Raw genomic sequence first — 19,322 nt, forward strand, 5'->3', positions numbered from 1 at the left:
AGACTCCAGGCAACCAGATCAGGTGTGTAAAAACCTGAACAAAATCATTGGCTCGGACGTATCTGGATCAAGTGTGTGTCTGTGCACTAAGCCAAATTTCATAGGCATCACTTTCAGGACAACTGATCTGCCTAACAAGTCAGATAAAAATCTTTTCAAAACAATTACATCAACCAACCTGCATAAAATTCTAACAATGGTACTTAGTTAAGTTTGTTTTGGCTAGAGGAAGCTTATTTATTGGTTGTGGCTCTGGAAGTCTGCTGCAAGTGAACTGTTTTCAGATGTGTGAGGTATAGACAGCATATGGATGGGATTATTTGAGACTGAACAGCATTTCCAACATTGGGAATGTCAGTTCAGTTGCTGTATTGAGACCAGCAACCATAAAATCCCCACCCCCTGGATCCTCAAGGAGGTTTCTATACTTGGATTGGGTGATTTATCAGATTTATTTTTTCTCTCATCTCCTAAAATGTACTGACATTACAGAAAGATGGTGTTCAATGCATAATAGTCAGAATTCACTACATGTCCCTGAGCAACTGATAGTTAGGCTGTAGAAAAACTTCAAATCACAATTCCCCTGTTATCTCTGTGCCCATTGAGCTGACAAAGTACAACCAGCATTTTAAAAACTCTCACCCGTCACAGGCAGGCTTCTTGCGTAGAATGCTGGGTCGCGGAGACGATCCCTGTGCTGGTGCAGTCGTACTGCTGCTCTGAGTGTGGGTCTGGATCACTGTGGTCACAGCAGGCGTTGCACTGAAAGTGCTGATAGGATTCGCTACTATGGTGGCTCCATCTGCTAGCACCACTGCTGAGAAACAGGCACAGATAAGTAATATCAGACTTGCAAATCCTACACACGCCAAGCTCAGGAACATTTGACATTTTGGGGAAGTGCTCATCATTTGAACCGTAAAGTTTTTGTTACACCATCCATACAACAGTGATTACTGTCTAATTTTCTGTCGGTGTAATAACAGCACCATTCCCTGTCTCCAGCGTGCAGTATTTTGTAAAGTGAGCTGTGGCAGCAGGCCCTTGGCCATTGGTGGAAGCAGAACACGATGTATCTGATCAATTCACAACGGAGTGTGCAAATACTCCCTCTTCAATTACCTGTGGCCCTCTCAGCAACATCATCCAAACACTTCCGTTTCTATGTCTCTATCTACAATGTTCCCAAAAGCAGGTACTACAAATTCTTTCTTTGCAACTGGAGTCACTGATGTAAAGTGGGAATGTGGCTGCCAATAAACATACAGAAGAGTCAGAGATGTACAGCATGGAAACAGACCCTTTGGTCCAACCCGTCCAGATATCCCAACCCAATCTAGTCCCACTTGCCAGCACCTGGCCCATATCCCTCCAAACCCTTCCTATTCATATACCCATCCAAATGCCTCTTAAATGTTGCAATTATACCAGCCTCCACCACTTCCTCTGGCAGCTCATTCCATACACCTATCACCTGCTGTGTGAAAAAGATGCCCCTTAGATCTCTTTTATATCTTTCCCATCTCACCCTAAACCTATGTCCTCTAGTTCTGGACTCCCCCACCCCAGGGAAAAGACTTTGTCTATTTACCCTATCCATGCCCCTCATAATTTTATAGACCTCTAGCAGGTCACCCCACAGCCTCCGACGCTCCAGGGAAAACAGGCCCAGCCTGTTCAGCCTCTCCCTACAGCTCAAATCCTCCAACCCTGGCAAGATCCTTGTAAATCTTTTCTGAACCCTTTCAAGTTTCCAATAGGAAGGAGACCAGAATTGCATGCAATATTCCAACAGTGGCCTAACCAATGTCCTGTACAGCCGCAACATGACCTCCCAACTCCTGTACTCAATACCCTGACCAATAAAGGAAAGCATACCAAACGCCTTCCTCACTACCCTATCTACCTGCGACTCCACTTTCAAGGAGCTATGAACCTGCACTCCAAGGTCTCTTTGTTCAGCAACACTCCCTAGGACCTTACCATTAAGTGTATAAGTCCTGCAAAGATTAGCTTTCTCAAAATGCAGCACCTCGCATTTATCGGAATTAAACTCCATCTGCCACTTCTCAGCCCATTGGCCCATCTGGTCAAGATCCTGTTGCAATCTGAGGTGACCCTCTTCGCTGTAAACTACACCTTCAATTTTGGTGTAAGTAGAATCCGAAAATGTGATAATGACAGGGTTAGCAGCTCTAGACATGTTATTGCAAGCTAAATGCTTCTTACAGGACACTGGTGCTGGAGTGAGAAAGAGAAACCATTGTCCACGGCTTTAAATTAACACAGATTGTTTATGTCCAACATCGCATAGACAAGGCCTTGGTTTTGCATTTAAAAGATAGCACTTCAGATGGTCCAGCATTTTCTTATGAGTGTCGTGAGCATTCTCTAGACTTTGCACTCCTGCTTTGAGTGGGACTGAAACCTACAACCTTCTAACATAACCACAACTGGTCAACATTCAGTCTCTGGATTAGGCAGAATTCCTTGGCTTTCTGACCCTGCCACTAACACTGTTCGCTCACTGTTGTTTCCAACCATTGTTCCAGGCCAACCCATACTGTGACAAATCCTCAGGGTTCTATTAAAGTCTGTGTTGAGCTTCTGATTCGATACTTACCATCACCAACACTTAACTCCACCTCCGTAACATCAGGTGGCCTCAGCACATTTGCCACTAATATTCCTCAACCAAACCTAAATGTCAAATTACCTGGTACCATACCAGAATGTTCCACCAACTGGATTGTCTAATCTCCCCCATTAAAAATGCAAACTTCACTAATACAGACAAGTCAGCGCGTATGATTATATGTTCCAACAGCCAAGCAATGTATATAGTACACTGGTCAAGAAGCTTCTGTAGTCAAGAGGATAATGGGTCTGTTTCTGTGCCGTACGACACTATAGAGAAATAGAGGTATTGCATGCTTTTCATTTGAAAACAAATCTCTACTAACCAACATTTTTGAGTTATCCCAAACCATTCAAGATGTAAGCTGTGTAATACAAATTCCTCTCTTTAAAATGTTCGACTGGCTGGCCGCCCATAACAGAATCCTAAAATTTGTGTTCATTTAAAACTCTACTGCCCGTCTCCCAAGTTGCACTGCGAATCATTCACAACACCCATATCCCAGGTCACAGATGGTTTAATTTCCAAATTCTGATCCTCATTTTCTATCCTTTTATGGTCCCGTATTTCCCGTTTTGTGTAACCTCTCCAGCCCTGGCTGCTTGCCCATCCAGATTATCGTGGCATCACCATTTATTCGCAGGACCTGAGCTGTTATGGGTTGCAAGTTCAACAATTTCCTTCCTTAACCTTTCCACCTTTGTCTCTTTTTCTCCTTCAAGATCTCCTATTACTCATATCTCTGCTCAAGGAAATAGTCACCAGCCCCCAATGCCTCCTTTCCACAGTCAATGTCAATTTTGTCTGACAAGTCTCTCCTGGCAAATGGGACATTTTACAACATTAAAGTCACTGCGTCAATGCAATTTTCACCTCTGGGCTATCAGAGCAGTAACACAGGTTCTGCTAGACAACACAAAATTTATTAATCCTTCCCTATAATTAAAAGTATTAGGAACACACAAATGAGCTACAATATGCCTCCAGACGACTAGGGCTAAGCTCAAATTCCTAGGCCAAATAAGGTACAGAACCTTTAGAACACAGAACATTACAGCGCAGCACAAGCCCTTCGGCTCTCGATGTTGCGCCGACCTGTGAAACCAATCTGAAGCCTATCTAACCTACACCATTCCATTCTCCTCATATGCCTATCCAATGACCATTTAAATGCCCTTAAAGCTGGTGAGTCTACTGCTGTTGCAGGCAGTGTGTTCCAAGCCCCTACTACTCTCTAAGTCAAAAAAACCACCTCTTGCCATCTGTTCTATATCGATCACCCCTCAATTTAAAGTCATCGCAGAGGAAAAATGCTCTCACTGTCCACCCCATCTAACCCTCTGATAAATAATCCACAGGAGTTGGAGTTGCACAGCATAGAAACACCCATTTGCAAACTATGTGTACTTCCTGAAAAGGCCAACAACTCATATCTGTAAGGCATCTTGTAACATAAAACAGCATCCCAGCATAGGAACATTAATAGATACATTTTAACAAGTGAACAACAGTAGGACGGCTACCCAAACATTTGGTCAAAAAGATAGGTCTTAAGGAGCAAAGTCAAAAGCAGCCACACTCCTCTGCCCTTTCCCCACACCGCAACAAACTTTACTTCAATTTTCTTCTGAAAGTAACTCCAACCTCTACTTTCACTGCCCTTTCAAACAGTGAATCCTAAATATCAATTCAATATGTTTAAAAACAAAATTCAAACTACCCTACTAATTGTCTTAGCAATTATGTTCAATCTTTCCCCTCTGGTTACTGATCTTCCCACCAAGAATTCTCCATGCTTACTTTAATCAAATCCTTGACCATTTCCACACACACTTCTCTGCTCCAAGGAGAACAATCTGCTAAGTAAGTGAAGTTTCTTATCCCCGGTACCATTCTAATAAATCTTCTCAGCAGCACCTTCAAGGACTTCACATTCTCCCTGAAGTGTGCTACCAAAATTGAACACAATGATAGTGCTGAGGCCGAACCAGAAACTTATAAAAGTTCACCATGATTTTCTCGCTTTTATACTTTGCCTCCGTTTAGAAGGTAAAGGTGAAACATAACTGTTAATCGCTTTTTCAAACAATTCAAATCATTTACTTATGTGAACATGCAAGTCTATCTTGCTGCCAATGTTAAAATTATCAAGATACAGCAAAAACATCAAAATTTGGCCACAATCGCTTCACTTATTTAAGATACATTCAGGATGTATCGCCTACTAGCAACTGTTTCTATGCACTGTGCAGCGGTATGTTAAATCCATTAATTATTCAAAATGCAGCTTTCCCTTTACCTGGTGGTTTGTTCTCAGTGGTCTGTTGAGGGCCAAGCGATGCAGGTTGCATAGCTTGAGTGCTGATAGATGTTGACTGAATCCCCTGTGTCCCAAGTGGAGCTGGCTGAATCCCTTGGGGACCAATTGAAGTAGGCTGAAGGCCCTGGGCACCAATTGACGCAGGCTGAAGCCCCTGAATGTGACGTGCATGGGTGGTGTCAACTGTCATCAGCTGCATGGGGTTCAGATGGACAGTGGAGGCCACACCCACACCCGCCTGAGCTGCAATGGCTGCTGCAGAAACGGAACTCGGTGTTTGTGCTGAAACTGAGACAAAGAATGGAAATCATTCTTTAAAAATATAAACTTATTCAGGAGGTTCGTGGTTTACAAAGACATTTTAGAACCTTTCAAGACCGAAGGAGACCATTCAGCCCATGTTGCCCATTCTTGGAAACAACTTTCCAATTCAGTCACACACCAAGCCCTTTCTCCATTGCCCTGCAAATTAGTCTTTTAAAAGCAAATATTAAGTCATAGAGTTCCATAGCATAGAGACAGGCCCAAACTGATCCATGCCGACCAAAATGTCCATTAACGCTAACCCCATTTCCCTGCACTTAGCCCAGATCCTTCTAAATCTTTCCTTTCCACGTATTTGCCCAAATGCCTTTTAAATGTTGTTAATGTATCCACCTCAACCACGTCTGCATACTACCCTCTTAAAAAAATGTTGCCCCTCAGGCTTCCTTTTATTCTTTCCCCTCTAACCTGAAACTGATGTAGTTAAGTGGAAATCATAAAATCAAATAGCTCAGTCACTGGCCTTAACTAATCTCAAACTGTTCTAAAGAGACTAAAAACATTAACTATTACTCTCTAAACAGATACGGACTGATCTGAGCTTTTCCAGCAATTTTTATTTTTATTCGGATGCCTCTGAATAACAGCAATATCTAGTGTAGCACAAGTCAAAGACACAGGTAGTCTCAGTTTTAATATCACTACATCTGGTGAAGGATTAATCGCAAGAGTGGACAAATACCTTCAACTGACCTCAGAACCCAATGGAAAGAGGTCTGTAAGCTGGGTGAAAAGAGAAACAAGAAAATAATTTCCTGATCACTCTCCAGATATCCAGCTGGATCAGACAAGCTTGCCCAGTCAGAGAAAATAAAATCTAGGGATAGTCAGCTTGACAAGATTATCAGCCACTTGTAAAAGGTACTGGAGAGTTGTCAGTTCCCGTTGAGTTTCACCAGGATGCAGTCTGCACTTTGGAGCCTGGGTTCATATAACAGCGGTACTTCATTTAAAAAAAATTGATTAAGTTAAAAAAAAAGTGTGGTTTAAAAATCAACAGGAAAGTCTATTTAACATGCTATTTACATACACACACAAAATACACTTTTGGAACTGCAGAAATTAAGTTTTACGCATTTACTGAAGATGCAAGAACATCTGTGATTATGGAGCCCAGCCTAGTCTAAAAATCTCTCTCCAGGAGATGCACTGAATTAAGTAACAGAATTTCCATTAACAATAAGGACAGCACAACTTGTCACTAAGTGTAACATCAAATGTCAAAGCGATCTTATCTAAATTTCAACTTAATATCCACACTGACTCACTGTTGGAATTTTTGACAACAGCATGAAACACATCAAGCAGCTTTTTAACATTAAACTAAAGAGAAAATTACAAGGTTGTTTCATGACATTTAAAATGAGACATTTAATTTAACTTCAATGGGAATAATGCAAAGATCACAGGCACATACCTTCATAACATTTGGTGTTAAATGTTCAAGCTAATTATTGTGCAATTAATAATCACATGAATACTAATTGTTGATTAGTCATTAAACCTGTGGTGAAATTTAGTGCAGGAAATTAGGTCAGCCAAAATGCATGTTTTCAATTAAGCCGGATTCTTTCTGAAAGGCATTGCAAGATTTAAAATCCAGTAAGGTGCTATCATGTTTTTAAGTGCATATATGTATCTTTGGGAGCTCAATACTGTATGATTTCAAGCAGACTGACTTAGAAGCAGAATTCAAGGAAGCTGCTGACAAAATAGGAGTTAAAATCAAATGACAGACCCTCAGAAATTTAAGTTTATTCAGCCAAGAAACTCAACCTTAATGAATTATATAAAAAGCAGGCTAGAAGTCTGAAATGTAGACAGTTAATCCTGGCAATGTTAAGTAGATCAGGGTGTTAGGCTCCCTTCTTGAGATTGATACACACTTGATACTACTGCAATACGCCAACATCTGTGAACAGCCAGGATTTATTTCAGCAAGTACAAACTTCTGGAGGATCACTTAACACTCTTCGCAATGTTTGCACAGTGTGCCAAGCAAGGCTCCCCAAACAAGAGAACCACCCTCCTTTTATACAGGGTTTTACATCACAGTCAGTCATGCATGCACGATACAACCCGCTGACACTCCCCCATTGTCACATGCCACCCAAAATCAATGTAAAGTGATTAGATTATTTCCAGAAACAATGCGTGAATAGGTTATTCCTTAAAACAGAGTGAGATTAGGTTATTGCTTAAATTGCAGCATTTACAGAGTATGATTAGATTGTCACAACCTGCCTGCAAGACAGAAAAAAAATCTCCTGGGACATCCAATTTCTTACATGTCAGCAGAACCAATTAAAACTAACAGCTCAAGGGCACACATTTGGAAAGAGAAAGAGTTTACATTGCACAGCAAAAACATTTCAAAGCCAGTCAGCAATCTGAAACATTAACACTGTTTCATTCTCCCCAGTTGTCTGACCTACTGGGTACTTCCAATATTTATTATTTGAGCTTTCAACACTCCCTAGAACACCTCTGACAGCTCATTGTTCCATATTCATTCCCATCCTGGCTACTGTAAAAATACACAAATAAATTAATGCAATAGATCCATACCTGGGTACTGGCGTATTGTAGACACTGTACTGCTTATAGGAAAGGTATGTGCCAGTGTTGAGTAGCCAGGAATGGCAGCCGATGGTGGGTAAGCTGGCAGATAATACTGGAACTGCATAGATACTTGTCTGGATGGCAAGGAAAACAAATTACAATAGTAAGTTGATCTTAATTAGTAGCAATTCCAAAAGGTTTCACAAACTGATCTGGGACTAGACCATTTCAATTTAGAACGAACCTCTACAGGTTTACTTAGGTTTCAGTACATTCAAATGCTTCAAATTGAATTGGTCACCTTGTCAAACTGGTACAATCCCCTACCTCTGGACTAAGAGACTAAGGTTCAAGTCCATCTGCTCCAGATGGATGTAATAATATCACCGAATAAATGTATTAGAAAAATAGATGTTAAAAGAAACATTCAGGGGCAGCTTATGGCACAATTGTGGTGTCCCTACCCTTGGACCCGAAAGACCTGGGTTCAAGTCCTTCCAGGTCTGAACAGGTTGATTAGAAAATAGAGGTCAAACTGCCAATCTGTGAACACAAATGGATTATGTTCTTTGATCAGGTTCCTTAAATTGTGCAAAGCACTGGAGAGACAATCGCATCCTAATCAATCCTAAATTTGGAGCATGGAGTAGGAAAGAGAGGAGAAACAGAGGTTGCGTGGAGAGAGAGAAAAGGGAGACATCATGACAGACATTACCCCCTTCATGCTACAGTTTAGGGCCACTCAAGTATCACAAGGCATGCCTGTAGCTACGGACAAAAATAAGTCAGCACCCTCAGAAGGATGGGAATGGCAGAGGTACAAGGGGAAAATCTTGACATAAATCAACTACATTATATCTGGACACCTTCAAAAATCTTCCCTTGGGCTTCCAGCCTATCGAATCAAACACTGGAGACCGTAGCTCTGCCTGACAACTTACCTGTTCTCAGTTCGTGTTTCCATGGTAACAGGGTTAGGCGAGGCCCTGTGACCAGGGATGGGGATCAGGTTTCCTCTTTCTGTTGTATAGTCAGGCTGGATCCGTGGGGACGTGTGGGTTATTGGTTGAGGAACAACTTTCGCTGCAACCCAAGACAAAATAGCATATGTCAGTGGTGAAGATTGTAGTCCTTTTTGCCTATGCCAGATTTCCAGGGTTACTGTAACTTTCCCAAAGTTGTTGTGGACGAGCAGATGAATTTACATACACCCTACCGATAAAATCAAACCCTGGTGCAAGATTAGAAAGTAGCAAGATTCCATCTCTAAGCATCTCAAAAATGGATCATTCTTATTTCAGTGCACTATTGCAGTATACAGTGCACAATTCAGGTCACCACATTACAACATGGGCGGCACGGTGGCACAGTGGTTAGCACTGCTGCCTCACAGCGCCGGAGACCCGGGTTCATATCCCGCCTCAGGCGACTGACTGTGTGGAGTTTGCACGTTCTCCCTGTGTCTGTATGGGTTTCCTCCAGGTGCTCCGGTTTCCTCCCACAGTCCAAAGATGTGCAGGTCAGGTGAATTGGCCATGCTAAGTTGTCCGTAGTGTTAGGTAAGGGGTAGATGTAGATGTAGGGGTATGGGTGGGTTATGCTTCGGCGGGGCAGTGTGGACTTGTTGGGCCGAAGGGCCTGTTTCCACACAGTAAGTAATCTAATCTAATCTAATCTAATCTAATCTAATCTAATCTAATCTAAACGTGATTGTACTAGAAAGGAATAAAGGAGATTTTTGTTAATACATTAGTGGGATGTGGGCATCACTGACTGGCCAACATTTATGCCTGTTCCTAGTTGCCATTGAGGTGGTGGTAGTGAGCTGCCTTCTTGAACCGCTGCAATCCACCGGCTGTGGTGTGATCCACATGCCCCTAGGGAAGGAATTTATAGGAGTGTTGCCAGGAATGGAAAATTTCAGCCGTGAAAACAGATTGGCTAGTTTGGAATTGTCTTCCTTGGAAGAAAGGCTGACGAGAGATTTAATTATGGCGTCTAAAATAATAATAAGCCTTCAATTTAAAAGATGTGCCACAATTTACAGAGGTACAGACCAAGAGCTGAAAGGTGGAACATATTGCATTTTTGTTTTCAGTCAGCACAGACAGAGTGGCCAAATGGCATCCTTCTGCATCATAACTTTTCTGTTTCTATACCTTGTAAACTGAGAAGTGAAGCAGTTTTTTTTCTATCCATCTATACTTTTATCGCATTGTCGGGTCACCAGTACACTTATATAGGAAGGGCCGTTCTAATAAAGTCCGCCAAATGCTAAGTTTGACATTGTCATTCAATACATTATCCCACCAGTCTCTGGAGGCTGCTATCAGCCAGAACAGAAACCTGAAGCTTGCATGTGAACACTTCCAATCTCCTAACACCAGCCCAGGCTTGGGTTGAATCAAATTCCTTTCAAATATGAGTTTGGGGTTCAGTGATGTTGACTCACCGACAGGAATAGTAGAAGTGGTGACCACGGGAGCATGTGGTGTGTGAGAGGCCATTGTCATGTTAACAATTGTACTGCTGGTCACTTGAGCATGGGAAACTGCACCTGTAAAAGTAAAAGTGGGATTGTGAACAGTGAAAATATCAGTAAAGTGGACAGACAGCCAATGATATCTCTTTCCTAAGGAAGGCAAGCTCTCAGATGACAACATATAGATTAAGTTGGAGATATAGAAACACAACAAAATGAGGGAAAAAATGTTTTTTATCCAACTTCCTAGTCTTATTGTTTAACTGGAAACAAAACACCATTTAAAAGACCTGTTTTAAAATATACTAATGGTTCAGGTTTTGATTTTCTTCTATTTGTTTCACGATAAATTCTCACAAATTTTGCTTTCTCGGTTACAGAGTAGGAAGCCTAAAACTTTCCACAGTGCAAAGGCAATTGAAGCAACAGATACTGCTAAAAATCAAGCATCATTCTAGTCATTGAACTGTGCTGCACAAAAGACCAAGACCAGAAGTATGAATGTTGGCACTTCCTTTTCACAACCATGTTCAGCCTACTTTCGAAAAAGGATTAATGCTAAAATATCCAACACTGATATGCAGCAAAAATAGACTAAGTGCTGGAAACAATATCACACATCGGCCATTTTTGATACGAGTAAGTCAATTACTATGTAAGTTAGTCCTTTACTGGGATTCCAGTCTTTCCCATCTACTGGTATGCTGGAGCATTATACATGTGTTGTGACTTGACAAGGGCAGGAAGAGCATTTTAGTGACTAGTTTAAATATAGCTTTACCATCTGAAGCTTTGAAATTGCTGCACTAAACATGGAATACAAATAAGAACCACAGCCACACAACTTGAATAACAATTTAATGTTTAGCTTCAGAATAGTAAGATTGCAACCCTAATCATTGGCAACGGACCATGCTGGCCTCAATTTCCTCCTTTACCAAAATGAACCAATTGAACACTCATCACTCAAAAATCTATCAAGCCTGGATTCAAATAATGACCATTACACTGGAGCTATTTTCTAAGTTGGAGTTATCATCACATATTTCTGGAGGTGGGACTTGAACCCAAACCTCTTGGCTCAGAGGTCGGGACATTACCACTATACTGAGAGCGTTACCATTATACTGGAAAACAACACAATCTCAAGGGCGGCACGGTGGCTCACTGGTTAGCCATGCTGCTTCACTGCACCAGAAACCCAGGTTCGATTCCACCCATAGGTGACTTCATGAAGCTTGCACATGCTGTGCCTGTGTGGGTTTCCTCTGGTCACTCCAGTTTCCCCACACAGTCCAAAGATGTGCAGGTTAGGTGGACTGGCTGTGCTAAGTTGCCTATAGTGCCCAAGCTAGGTGGGTCAGTCATGGAAAATGCAGGATTGCAGCGGTAGGTCTGGGTAGGATGCTCTTCAAAGAAGTCGGTATGGACTCGATGAGTCAAATGGCCTGCTTCCACACTGTTAGATTCTCTCTCAGCCACGTCTCAAATGCCAAATCAATCTGTCCAATGATATGGCTACTTGTTTACATTCCTGAAATAAATGCATCAAGGACCAGTATCCCATCACCAAGTCACCTTTTATTTACTTGTGCACAGTACACTGGCTGTGGCCAGCCAGCTCGGAGTCAGTCCCTTGAACTGTGGAGATACCTTTTCTTCCCCAACGGTGTAACCCTTCTAAGGCATACACCCGCCTTGCCAAAACATTTAAACACTATGTCCAAATTCTCCAAGTGCTCTTTATTGGTCTTTCCCATCATTAGAATGTCATCCAGATAAATGGCAGCCTGCGGTAGCTCTTATAAAATGTTCTCCATGGTCTTGTGGAAAAGGGTGCAGGCTGATGATAATCCAAATGACAGTCTTGTATATTGATATAAATACCTCATGAGTATGAAGTTTGGGTATTTCTGGCACTCCTCATCCAGTCACAATTGCAGGTAGGCATGGCTCATGTCCAGCTTTGTAAAGGACAGCCTCTAGGAATTCCCATGCGTGTCTCTGTTTAGCCTGTACTGGGATGGATGTGTTGTCCCAGTCGAAGTGGTGTCCTTCATCGTCTGTGTGTAAGGATACTAGTGATAGCTGGTCATGTCTTTTGGTGGCTAGTTTTCTGCCTGTTGCAACAAACACTACATTGGACAGACAGGCAGAAAACTAGCCACCAAAAGACATAACCAGCTATCACTAATACCCTTACACACAGGTGAAGGAGGACATCACTTCGACTGGGACAACACATCCATCCTAGGACAGGCTAAACAGAAATACACACAGGAATTCCTAGAGGCTGGCATTCAAACCAGAACTCCATCAATAAACACATTGATTTGGACCCCATTTACCAATCGTTGAGAAAAAGAACTGGAAATGAGATCACCCGTCTTAACGAATAGAAAGCAGGACCGAACACCATCTCTTCACCAAAAACTCACTGATAATGTTACCTAGTGTGGTGATGAAATGCCTGAGAACAAATCTACCAGTTCAGCAAGCAAACATACTATTCAAAATTGCTTATCTCAGGGTTAAGAAGGTGGAGACAGATGCCAGAAAGAACAGAATTGGTGGCAAATGGAATAGAGTTTGGACTGGGTCTGAAAACAATGGACGTATTCTTTCCAATATTTTACTGGAAGAAATTCTGTTCATCCAGTAATGAATGCATGACCAGCAAACTGATAATTATGGTAGAGTGGTAATGCAATAGAATACGAAAACAGTCTTTAAGATTCAAATGATGCCACTTAGAGAACATAGCTGGTAAACAGAAAGGAGCTAAAGACAGACCTTGAGATGACACCAGAGGTTAATTGTGCAGGACCAGGAAGGAACACCACAGTGAGAATTTTTGGTAAACAATTAGCTGAATGGGGACAGAGCCAAGGGAGTACAGGCTCACACAGGTGGATGGCAGTGGAAAGGCATTGGAAGAGGATAATGCATCAAAGGCTGACACATCGAGGATGAGAAAGATGGTTTATCTTTATCGCAGTCACATAAGATGTCATTTGTGACTTTGATAGCATGGATTCAGTACTGTGATATGGAGGAAACCTTATTGAGGGTTACTGTACAATTGAGAAAAGGAATTCTATCTCCAGAAAATTTCTATATTGAAGGTATCAGCACGTGGCCGTACTTTTATTGTTTACTTAACTCACCCAAGGAGGTGATGTTTTAAAATGTGCCTAGAGATGCTTTGCTTTTAGGCTTGTGATGATTAAACAATGTGAACCCAAATTTGAATTGAAATGCAGCAACTGTACCCAGAAGTCTCAATACATGATTTTATTTTTAAACAGACCTATACCGTGACTCTCGTTGAGGTCAAGTATGCTTCTCTCTCTCTCTGCTCTTATCAGAGTAATCTTAATTTAAAGAGCAGTCAACAGTCAGTCAGTCTATGATGAAATCTCTAGAGCAAATGTACAATAGCGTTGTTTTTCAGAAACCAGGTACTCACCCTGACTTGTAGTAGAGGGGATTGAATTTGTGGAGAGTATGGGTGCCACAGTGGCAGCAGCAACTGGCGTCCCGGTACTGAACATTGTTTTCTGTTGAAAGAGAACTGGTTTGTTGGTCTTGAGGCTGACAACATTACAAGCTCTGGTTTCAACTCTATTTCCAATAGCCGACGAACAACAGGAACAAAGCTATTTTGATATAAGCACAAAATATAACACGCTACAAAACAAAAATGTCAAGCCAGCTCAACTAGACCTTGCATTACGAATAGCTGACAGCGGTCAGCTTGAGAACACAAGTAGCTCTGCCATGATGGTAAAATAGTATGCTGTTGTTGGCATTATTCACTGGCTACGACCAGTGCTGCTGAAGCACATCAGTTCTGAACACACTCAATGCTTTCCAGTGTTGCTAATCTGTTTAAAAAATGCTTTTTCAATGGAATAAAAGTTATGATAGCTTAAGAACCACCAATGGCTATGTTGCTGCAGAAACTATCCTGCAAATAAACACATACAAGAGTTTCCCTGTGTAAGAATTTGTCAAAAATCACATTCACTGAAGGTGGCTGTTTTGTCCATCAATCCAATGAGTCCTACTTGTTTGTTCATTACAGCCTGACAAATGCCCCCAATTACAAAGACATTGGAGATTTGCTTCAGCAAAGCAGTCAGTACTTTGTGCAGACATTACTAGATGCACAAGGGTCTCAAAAAATTTGTCTGAAATGCATAACATCTTCCACTTCTGAACCAACTTGAAGATACTTAATTTGCAATCACCTGACTTGCAAACAAGAACATAGTGCAAAGTTAGTGACCTAATGGGGCAGGAACAAGAAAGTCAACTGACCCTCACACTCCAGTTAAATTATACGAGTTGATTCTAAAGCAATAATTGACCATGCTACAGAAACATGCCATTTCTGAAATAATACTTAAAACTTGGATCAAAGTGGAAGATTCTCAAAGGGTATTGGATGGGTGTTGGGAATGTCCCTGGTAACTCTTGGTGCAGCAAACCCATATGGGAGGGAAGGGGAGGAGTACTGGATCCTTTACCTGTGTAATGTGGAGCTGTGGTTTCTGGGCAGCCACTGCAGGGTGGGAAGGTAATGTAATTCGAGCTGTTGTATCCCTGGATTGCTGTGTGCGCTGGATGCTAATTGTTGCAGCAGATGGGTGAGGTTGGATGGTCAGTGCTGGCCGACTGCAGAGGAGGAAAGTAACAAAATCAGACAAGAGATCGCAATTTGAATATCGAGTGACAGATAATCATGTTTGGAGCATAATCATAGGAGCAGGAGATTGGTGGACCAGCCTTGAACAGCTGAGCCACTTTCAATTCGCTTGCAATCGATCTGTATCTCAACTTCACTTACAACGTCTTAATTATGTAACTCTTAAGGAAGGAAAATCCAGTTTGTTTTGACATCGTCAATTGACTCCCAACTCCAATCGAAGATTATGTTTCTGCATTTTGTGAAGGTGTGCTTCTTGACAACATCCCTGACCAACCTTGCTCTAATCTTAAGGTTATGCCCCCTTGCTCAAGATTTCCCCTGCAGAGGGAACATTTTCTTTTGTGATGATGCTATCACTGTTACTTTGTCCTGGTTTTGTTTTTGAAGAGGGATTGTAAAGCAGAGTTATCAAACTGACTACTAAAGACTTCTTGAGTAAATAGCTTGGGAGGCCTTTAGTGTTTTTTTTAAAAGAAACAGCCTGATTGGATGTGGCCAGCTCTCTCAGATCCAGATTCCTGGATTTTGTTTATTTCAGTAGTAGAAGCAGCATTTGGGATCTCAAAAGGGTTGGAAGCTTCAGTGACTGTCTCGTGGCTGCTACTTTCTCTTGATTTTTTTTCCCTCCTGGATGGGAGAAGTGCATGTGAGAATCTGCATCTGATTTTTCCTTTTTACCAAGGGGTGTATTTATGGGGTGTTACTATACTAGTTTATAGTTGCTATATCTACAATGCAGTTAAGTTTTCCAATACTTCTTACTCTAAATTCCTCATTCTTTTCCTAAATATTTTAACTATAGTGTGTAAATAAATTGTGTTTTGCTTAACGTCAAGTAGTTTGACTGATTGTATTGCAGCTGGAACATGGCACTTCATGCCTATCTTGCAAATAAGAAAATGTTAGGGTCTAGGCTACCTTCTTAAAATATTTTGAGGGGGTCTGGTCAAATCCATAACACTATCTACCCGAACTCCTTAATTTAATCAAGCACCTCAATTAGGTCATCGCTCCATCTCTTATTTTCAAGGGTATGCAGGGCAGTCCATGTTACAGAAACCTAAAATTAACCTTTTCAGCCTCAGTATCATTGTGGTCAATGTGTTGCAATCCCACCAATGCCAGAATGGAACGCATTCGTTAAATAGGGTCTGCCCAGAGACTTATTAGACTGCAATTCTGGTCTAACAGTAACTGTGTATTAAAGGTTACCCAACGTATTATAATATATCCAGTGATAATCGTTGGTTATAGGTATGACAGTTAATTCCTCAGATATAGACAATTATCTATATCTCCAAATCTCCCTCATTCAGAATCAGCTGAGAATAGCATTTTTCAGAATGGCATTACAAGATGCAATTCTTGTGGGACATTTAGTGTCCCTACTCCTGGAGGCCCAGGTTCACGTCTCACCTGCTAGAGGTGTGAAGTAACATCTGAACAGGTTGATTGGAAATATAAGTACAATACTCAGCATTATAAATAGACAGACCAAATGGCCAATTTTTAAAATCATGACCACTAAGGGAGCAATGCTATTCATCACAACTCTAAACAATTGACAACAACCTGAGAGATGGACCAAGTCTCAGGCAGTGTTCCCTGATTCATTTCTCTTGTGGGACTCAAAGTTTTGGACAGACTCCAACATCAATAGCTGTCACCTTCTGATAGCATCTCAAACAGCTGAATTCCAGTTTCTTTAAAAAAAAAGCACTAAAACATTAATTGCTACATATTACATGGGCAATACGTTGACTGCAAAGAACAGGCACCTTAAAAGATAAGCCCAACTTCAGTCATGCAGGGCTGTTACATAAGAAACTTTTCCTTGGCTCTCTAATTTCCCGAAATTACCTGTGTGCCACATCTGTCCCATGAGCTGCTGCTGTTGTAATGACCGGAGACTGGGCTCGTGTTGCAGATACCGTTGCTACCACTGCTGGAGGAATTGCTGTAGAGGTGGTTGAAGGAGGGCGAGACTGCAAAACAAAACTCAAAATTAACACACTTAAAACAGTGAGGCAATGCCATGCATATCAAATAGCACAAGCTGACACACTGGATGCTAATTCATCAGAGAATCATACAGCAGAGGTCAATTAGACCCATTCACATCCACGTTAGCATTTTGACAGACTGATCCATTTAGTGCCACTTCTCAGCTCTCCCCACACAGCCCTGAAAGTTTTTCCTTTGCAAGTATACAAACAGCTCTCTTTTGAGAGAGACTGTTGAATCTGCTCCACCACCCTTTTAGACATTGCTTTCCAGATCATAACATCTATTGAAGACGAGTATTCTTTCAGTTTGATGGAACAGGAGCTGCTCAGGTGATAGAGTCCTCAACAGCTGCTGTCCAATCTACACAACGTGACATGGCCTTCGACATATTCAATGCTCATCACCCTCTAAAAAGAGTTAGAGCAATGCAGGATGAAGATCATCTTATCTCAGGTTGCACTAGAAAAGGTAGAAAAGGAGGAGTGGTGAGATGCTGCAACACCATGAATAAATAAATCAAGGTAAACACATTTTACTTGGGAGCATCCTAGTGAAGTTCAAGGGCTTGCCAACTCCAACAACTGTACCACAGGATACCAGTCAAATTCAGAACGGACAATGCAAGGAATCATGTGGAACTTGATGCTGGAGGATATGGGTGAGGATGGGTTGAAGGCTGTGCAGAACACAGTTGGGAACCCAAAGAATGAGAACACTACATGAATCTGCCTTGCACCTGATGAAGGCGTAAGATGTAGAGAACGGTTCACAGCAGTGGACATGATGAGGTGGACCTAAACAGGAGGTGAAAAAACATTCTTGACGATCAGCCTACCACAGGGCAGAAATCCCAAGCTCAGGAATGGTCAACCAGAGAGGTTAAGAGAGTTCAGCATGCTAACAGCCTATGGAGGTGTATTTCAGTCTTGCTTAGAGTTGAGAATTGTATCTCATCCAGATCCTTCTTTTGGAAAGTCTGTTGAATGTAAAGCCTTTTATCTTTAACAACACGACACTCACCCTACCCGATCGCAAGAGCTCTGCAATTCCATCACAATAAAAGGCTTTAGTTTAGAAAGGGCTCAATATTTAAAAGTAAAGTACTTACCTGTATAGGTAGGTGCAGAGAATGCTGCACAGCGGTCTGAGGATTTCCAGCTGTTGGTAATGGTGCTGGAGCAGGACGCAAAACTGTAGTCACTTTGGAACTCGATATTGCTGCTGCTACTGCGGCACCTATGTATGAAAACACTTAATTTCAAAATCTGCAAGAAGTATCTGAACAGGGCTCACCAGCAAGGAATTCCTGTACTGACCAGAGTTACTCTAGTGCAGAAAAGTCATGGAAACATGTGAAATGACTGATCAGCTAATCTGAAATGGAGCGTTACCAGTGTATCAAGGCACCAGGAATGCAAAGTGACCATTTACAATAGTTTTTCCAAGTTACCAAAGTGTAGGCAGATGGATCTCAGTTAAACTCATTCAAGGTGGACTCATCTAGTATGCAGTAGTCAACATTTCACTGAAGTGTCAATATAGTTTATGGACCCATGTGTGAAGCAGGGCTTGCATTCACAGACCCCAGACCCTAGGGACAATGTCACCAAGACAGGCAAACTGACACACGTGATTAGCCTTTAAACTGCATTATAGAATGGACAGATTGCTTAACAGGCTGTATCGAGGACAGTTTCAGCTTGTGGGCCTAAAAACAGGAGAAAGTGAATATGTCTACAATTTTATTGGAACAATATGATGGGTGTTACCTCATCTGCACAACTTATAAAGTATCCTGAGCCCAAATATGAGAAACACAAAGAAAGGAGTGTGCATTAATCAATGTCATACACCCAGTTGACCACTGGGCAATGCAACCTTTCATCTTTTCACCTAATTAAAAACCATAAAATTAATCCATGAAGTTAAATGCAACAATCCATTACTTTTACTTTATTTCCACACACAAAACTCTACAGAAATACATACAAAGACAGACTCGACCTAATGCACTACCTCTTGGCACATGCGATGAGAACATCTGTGGCTGGGCTGTGGAAGGTCCAATATGGAGCGAAGCTGGAACAGAGTTTCGGATGATTGACATTTGCACGTTGGTACCCATCAGATGAGGGATGTTAGGATGCCCCTAGTAATGAAATGATCCAGCATCAAGTCAACAATGGAAATGACAACTGCAGGATAGAATAGTTTGCCCTTGTTTAAAGAGCTTGAGGGCGCACTTGTGAATTGCCATGTTAGGAGATTGGTG

The 19,322-nt window shown here is 41.7% G+C and overlaps 1 protein-coding gene across 4 annotated transcripts in view; it reads right to left on the reverse strand.

Moving 5' to 3' along the window:
• LOC140479149 (histone deacetylase complex subunit SAP130-like) overlaps nucleotides 1-19,322 on the reverse strand; it is a 56,165-nt gene that overhangs the window by 20,846 nt on the left and 15,997 nt on the right. For 3 of the 4 annotated variants that reach the window (XM_072573109.1, XM_072573108.1, XM_072573110.1), the window contains exons 5-14: nucleotides 19,067-19,199; nucleotides 18,159-18,286; nucleotides 16,904-17,028; nucleotides 14,862-15,009; nucleotides 13,799-13,889; nucleotides 10,300-10,404; nucleotides 8,789-8,930; nucleotides 7,854-7,981; nucleotides 4,941-5,249; nucleotides 646-820 (exon numbers count right to left, since the gene is read on the reverse strand). In XM_072573109.1, coding sequence (XP_072429210.1) covers nucleotides 646-820; nucleotides 4,941-5,249; nucleotides 7,854-7,981; nucleotides 8,789-8,930; nucleotides 10,300-10,404; nucleotides 13,799-13,889; nucleotides 14,862-15,009; nucleotides 16,904-17,028; nucleotides 18,159-18,286; nucleotides 19,067-19,199 — 1,484 coding nt within the window. The remainder of the gene's footprint in view (nucleotides 1-645; nucleotides 821-4,940; nucleotides 5,250-7,853; nucleotides 7,982-8,788; nucleotides 8,931-10,299; nucleotides 10,405-13,798; nucleotides 13,890-14,861; nucleotides 15,010-16,903; nucleotides 17,029-18,158; nucleotides 18,287-19,066; nucleotides 19,200-19,322) is intronic. The other variant, XM_072573111.1, reaches the window with a different exon arrangement.

Source organism: Chiloscyllium punctatum, chromosome 6 (genome assembly GCF_047496795.1).
Source record: "Chiloscyllium punctatum isolate Juve2018m chromosome 6, sChiPun1.3, whole genome shotgun sequence".
NCBI lineage: Eukaryota > Metazoa > Chordata > Chondrichthyes > Orectolobiformes > Hemiscylliidae > Chiloscyllium > Chiloscyllium punctatum.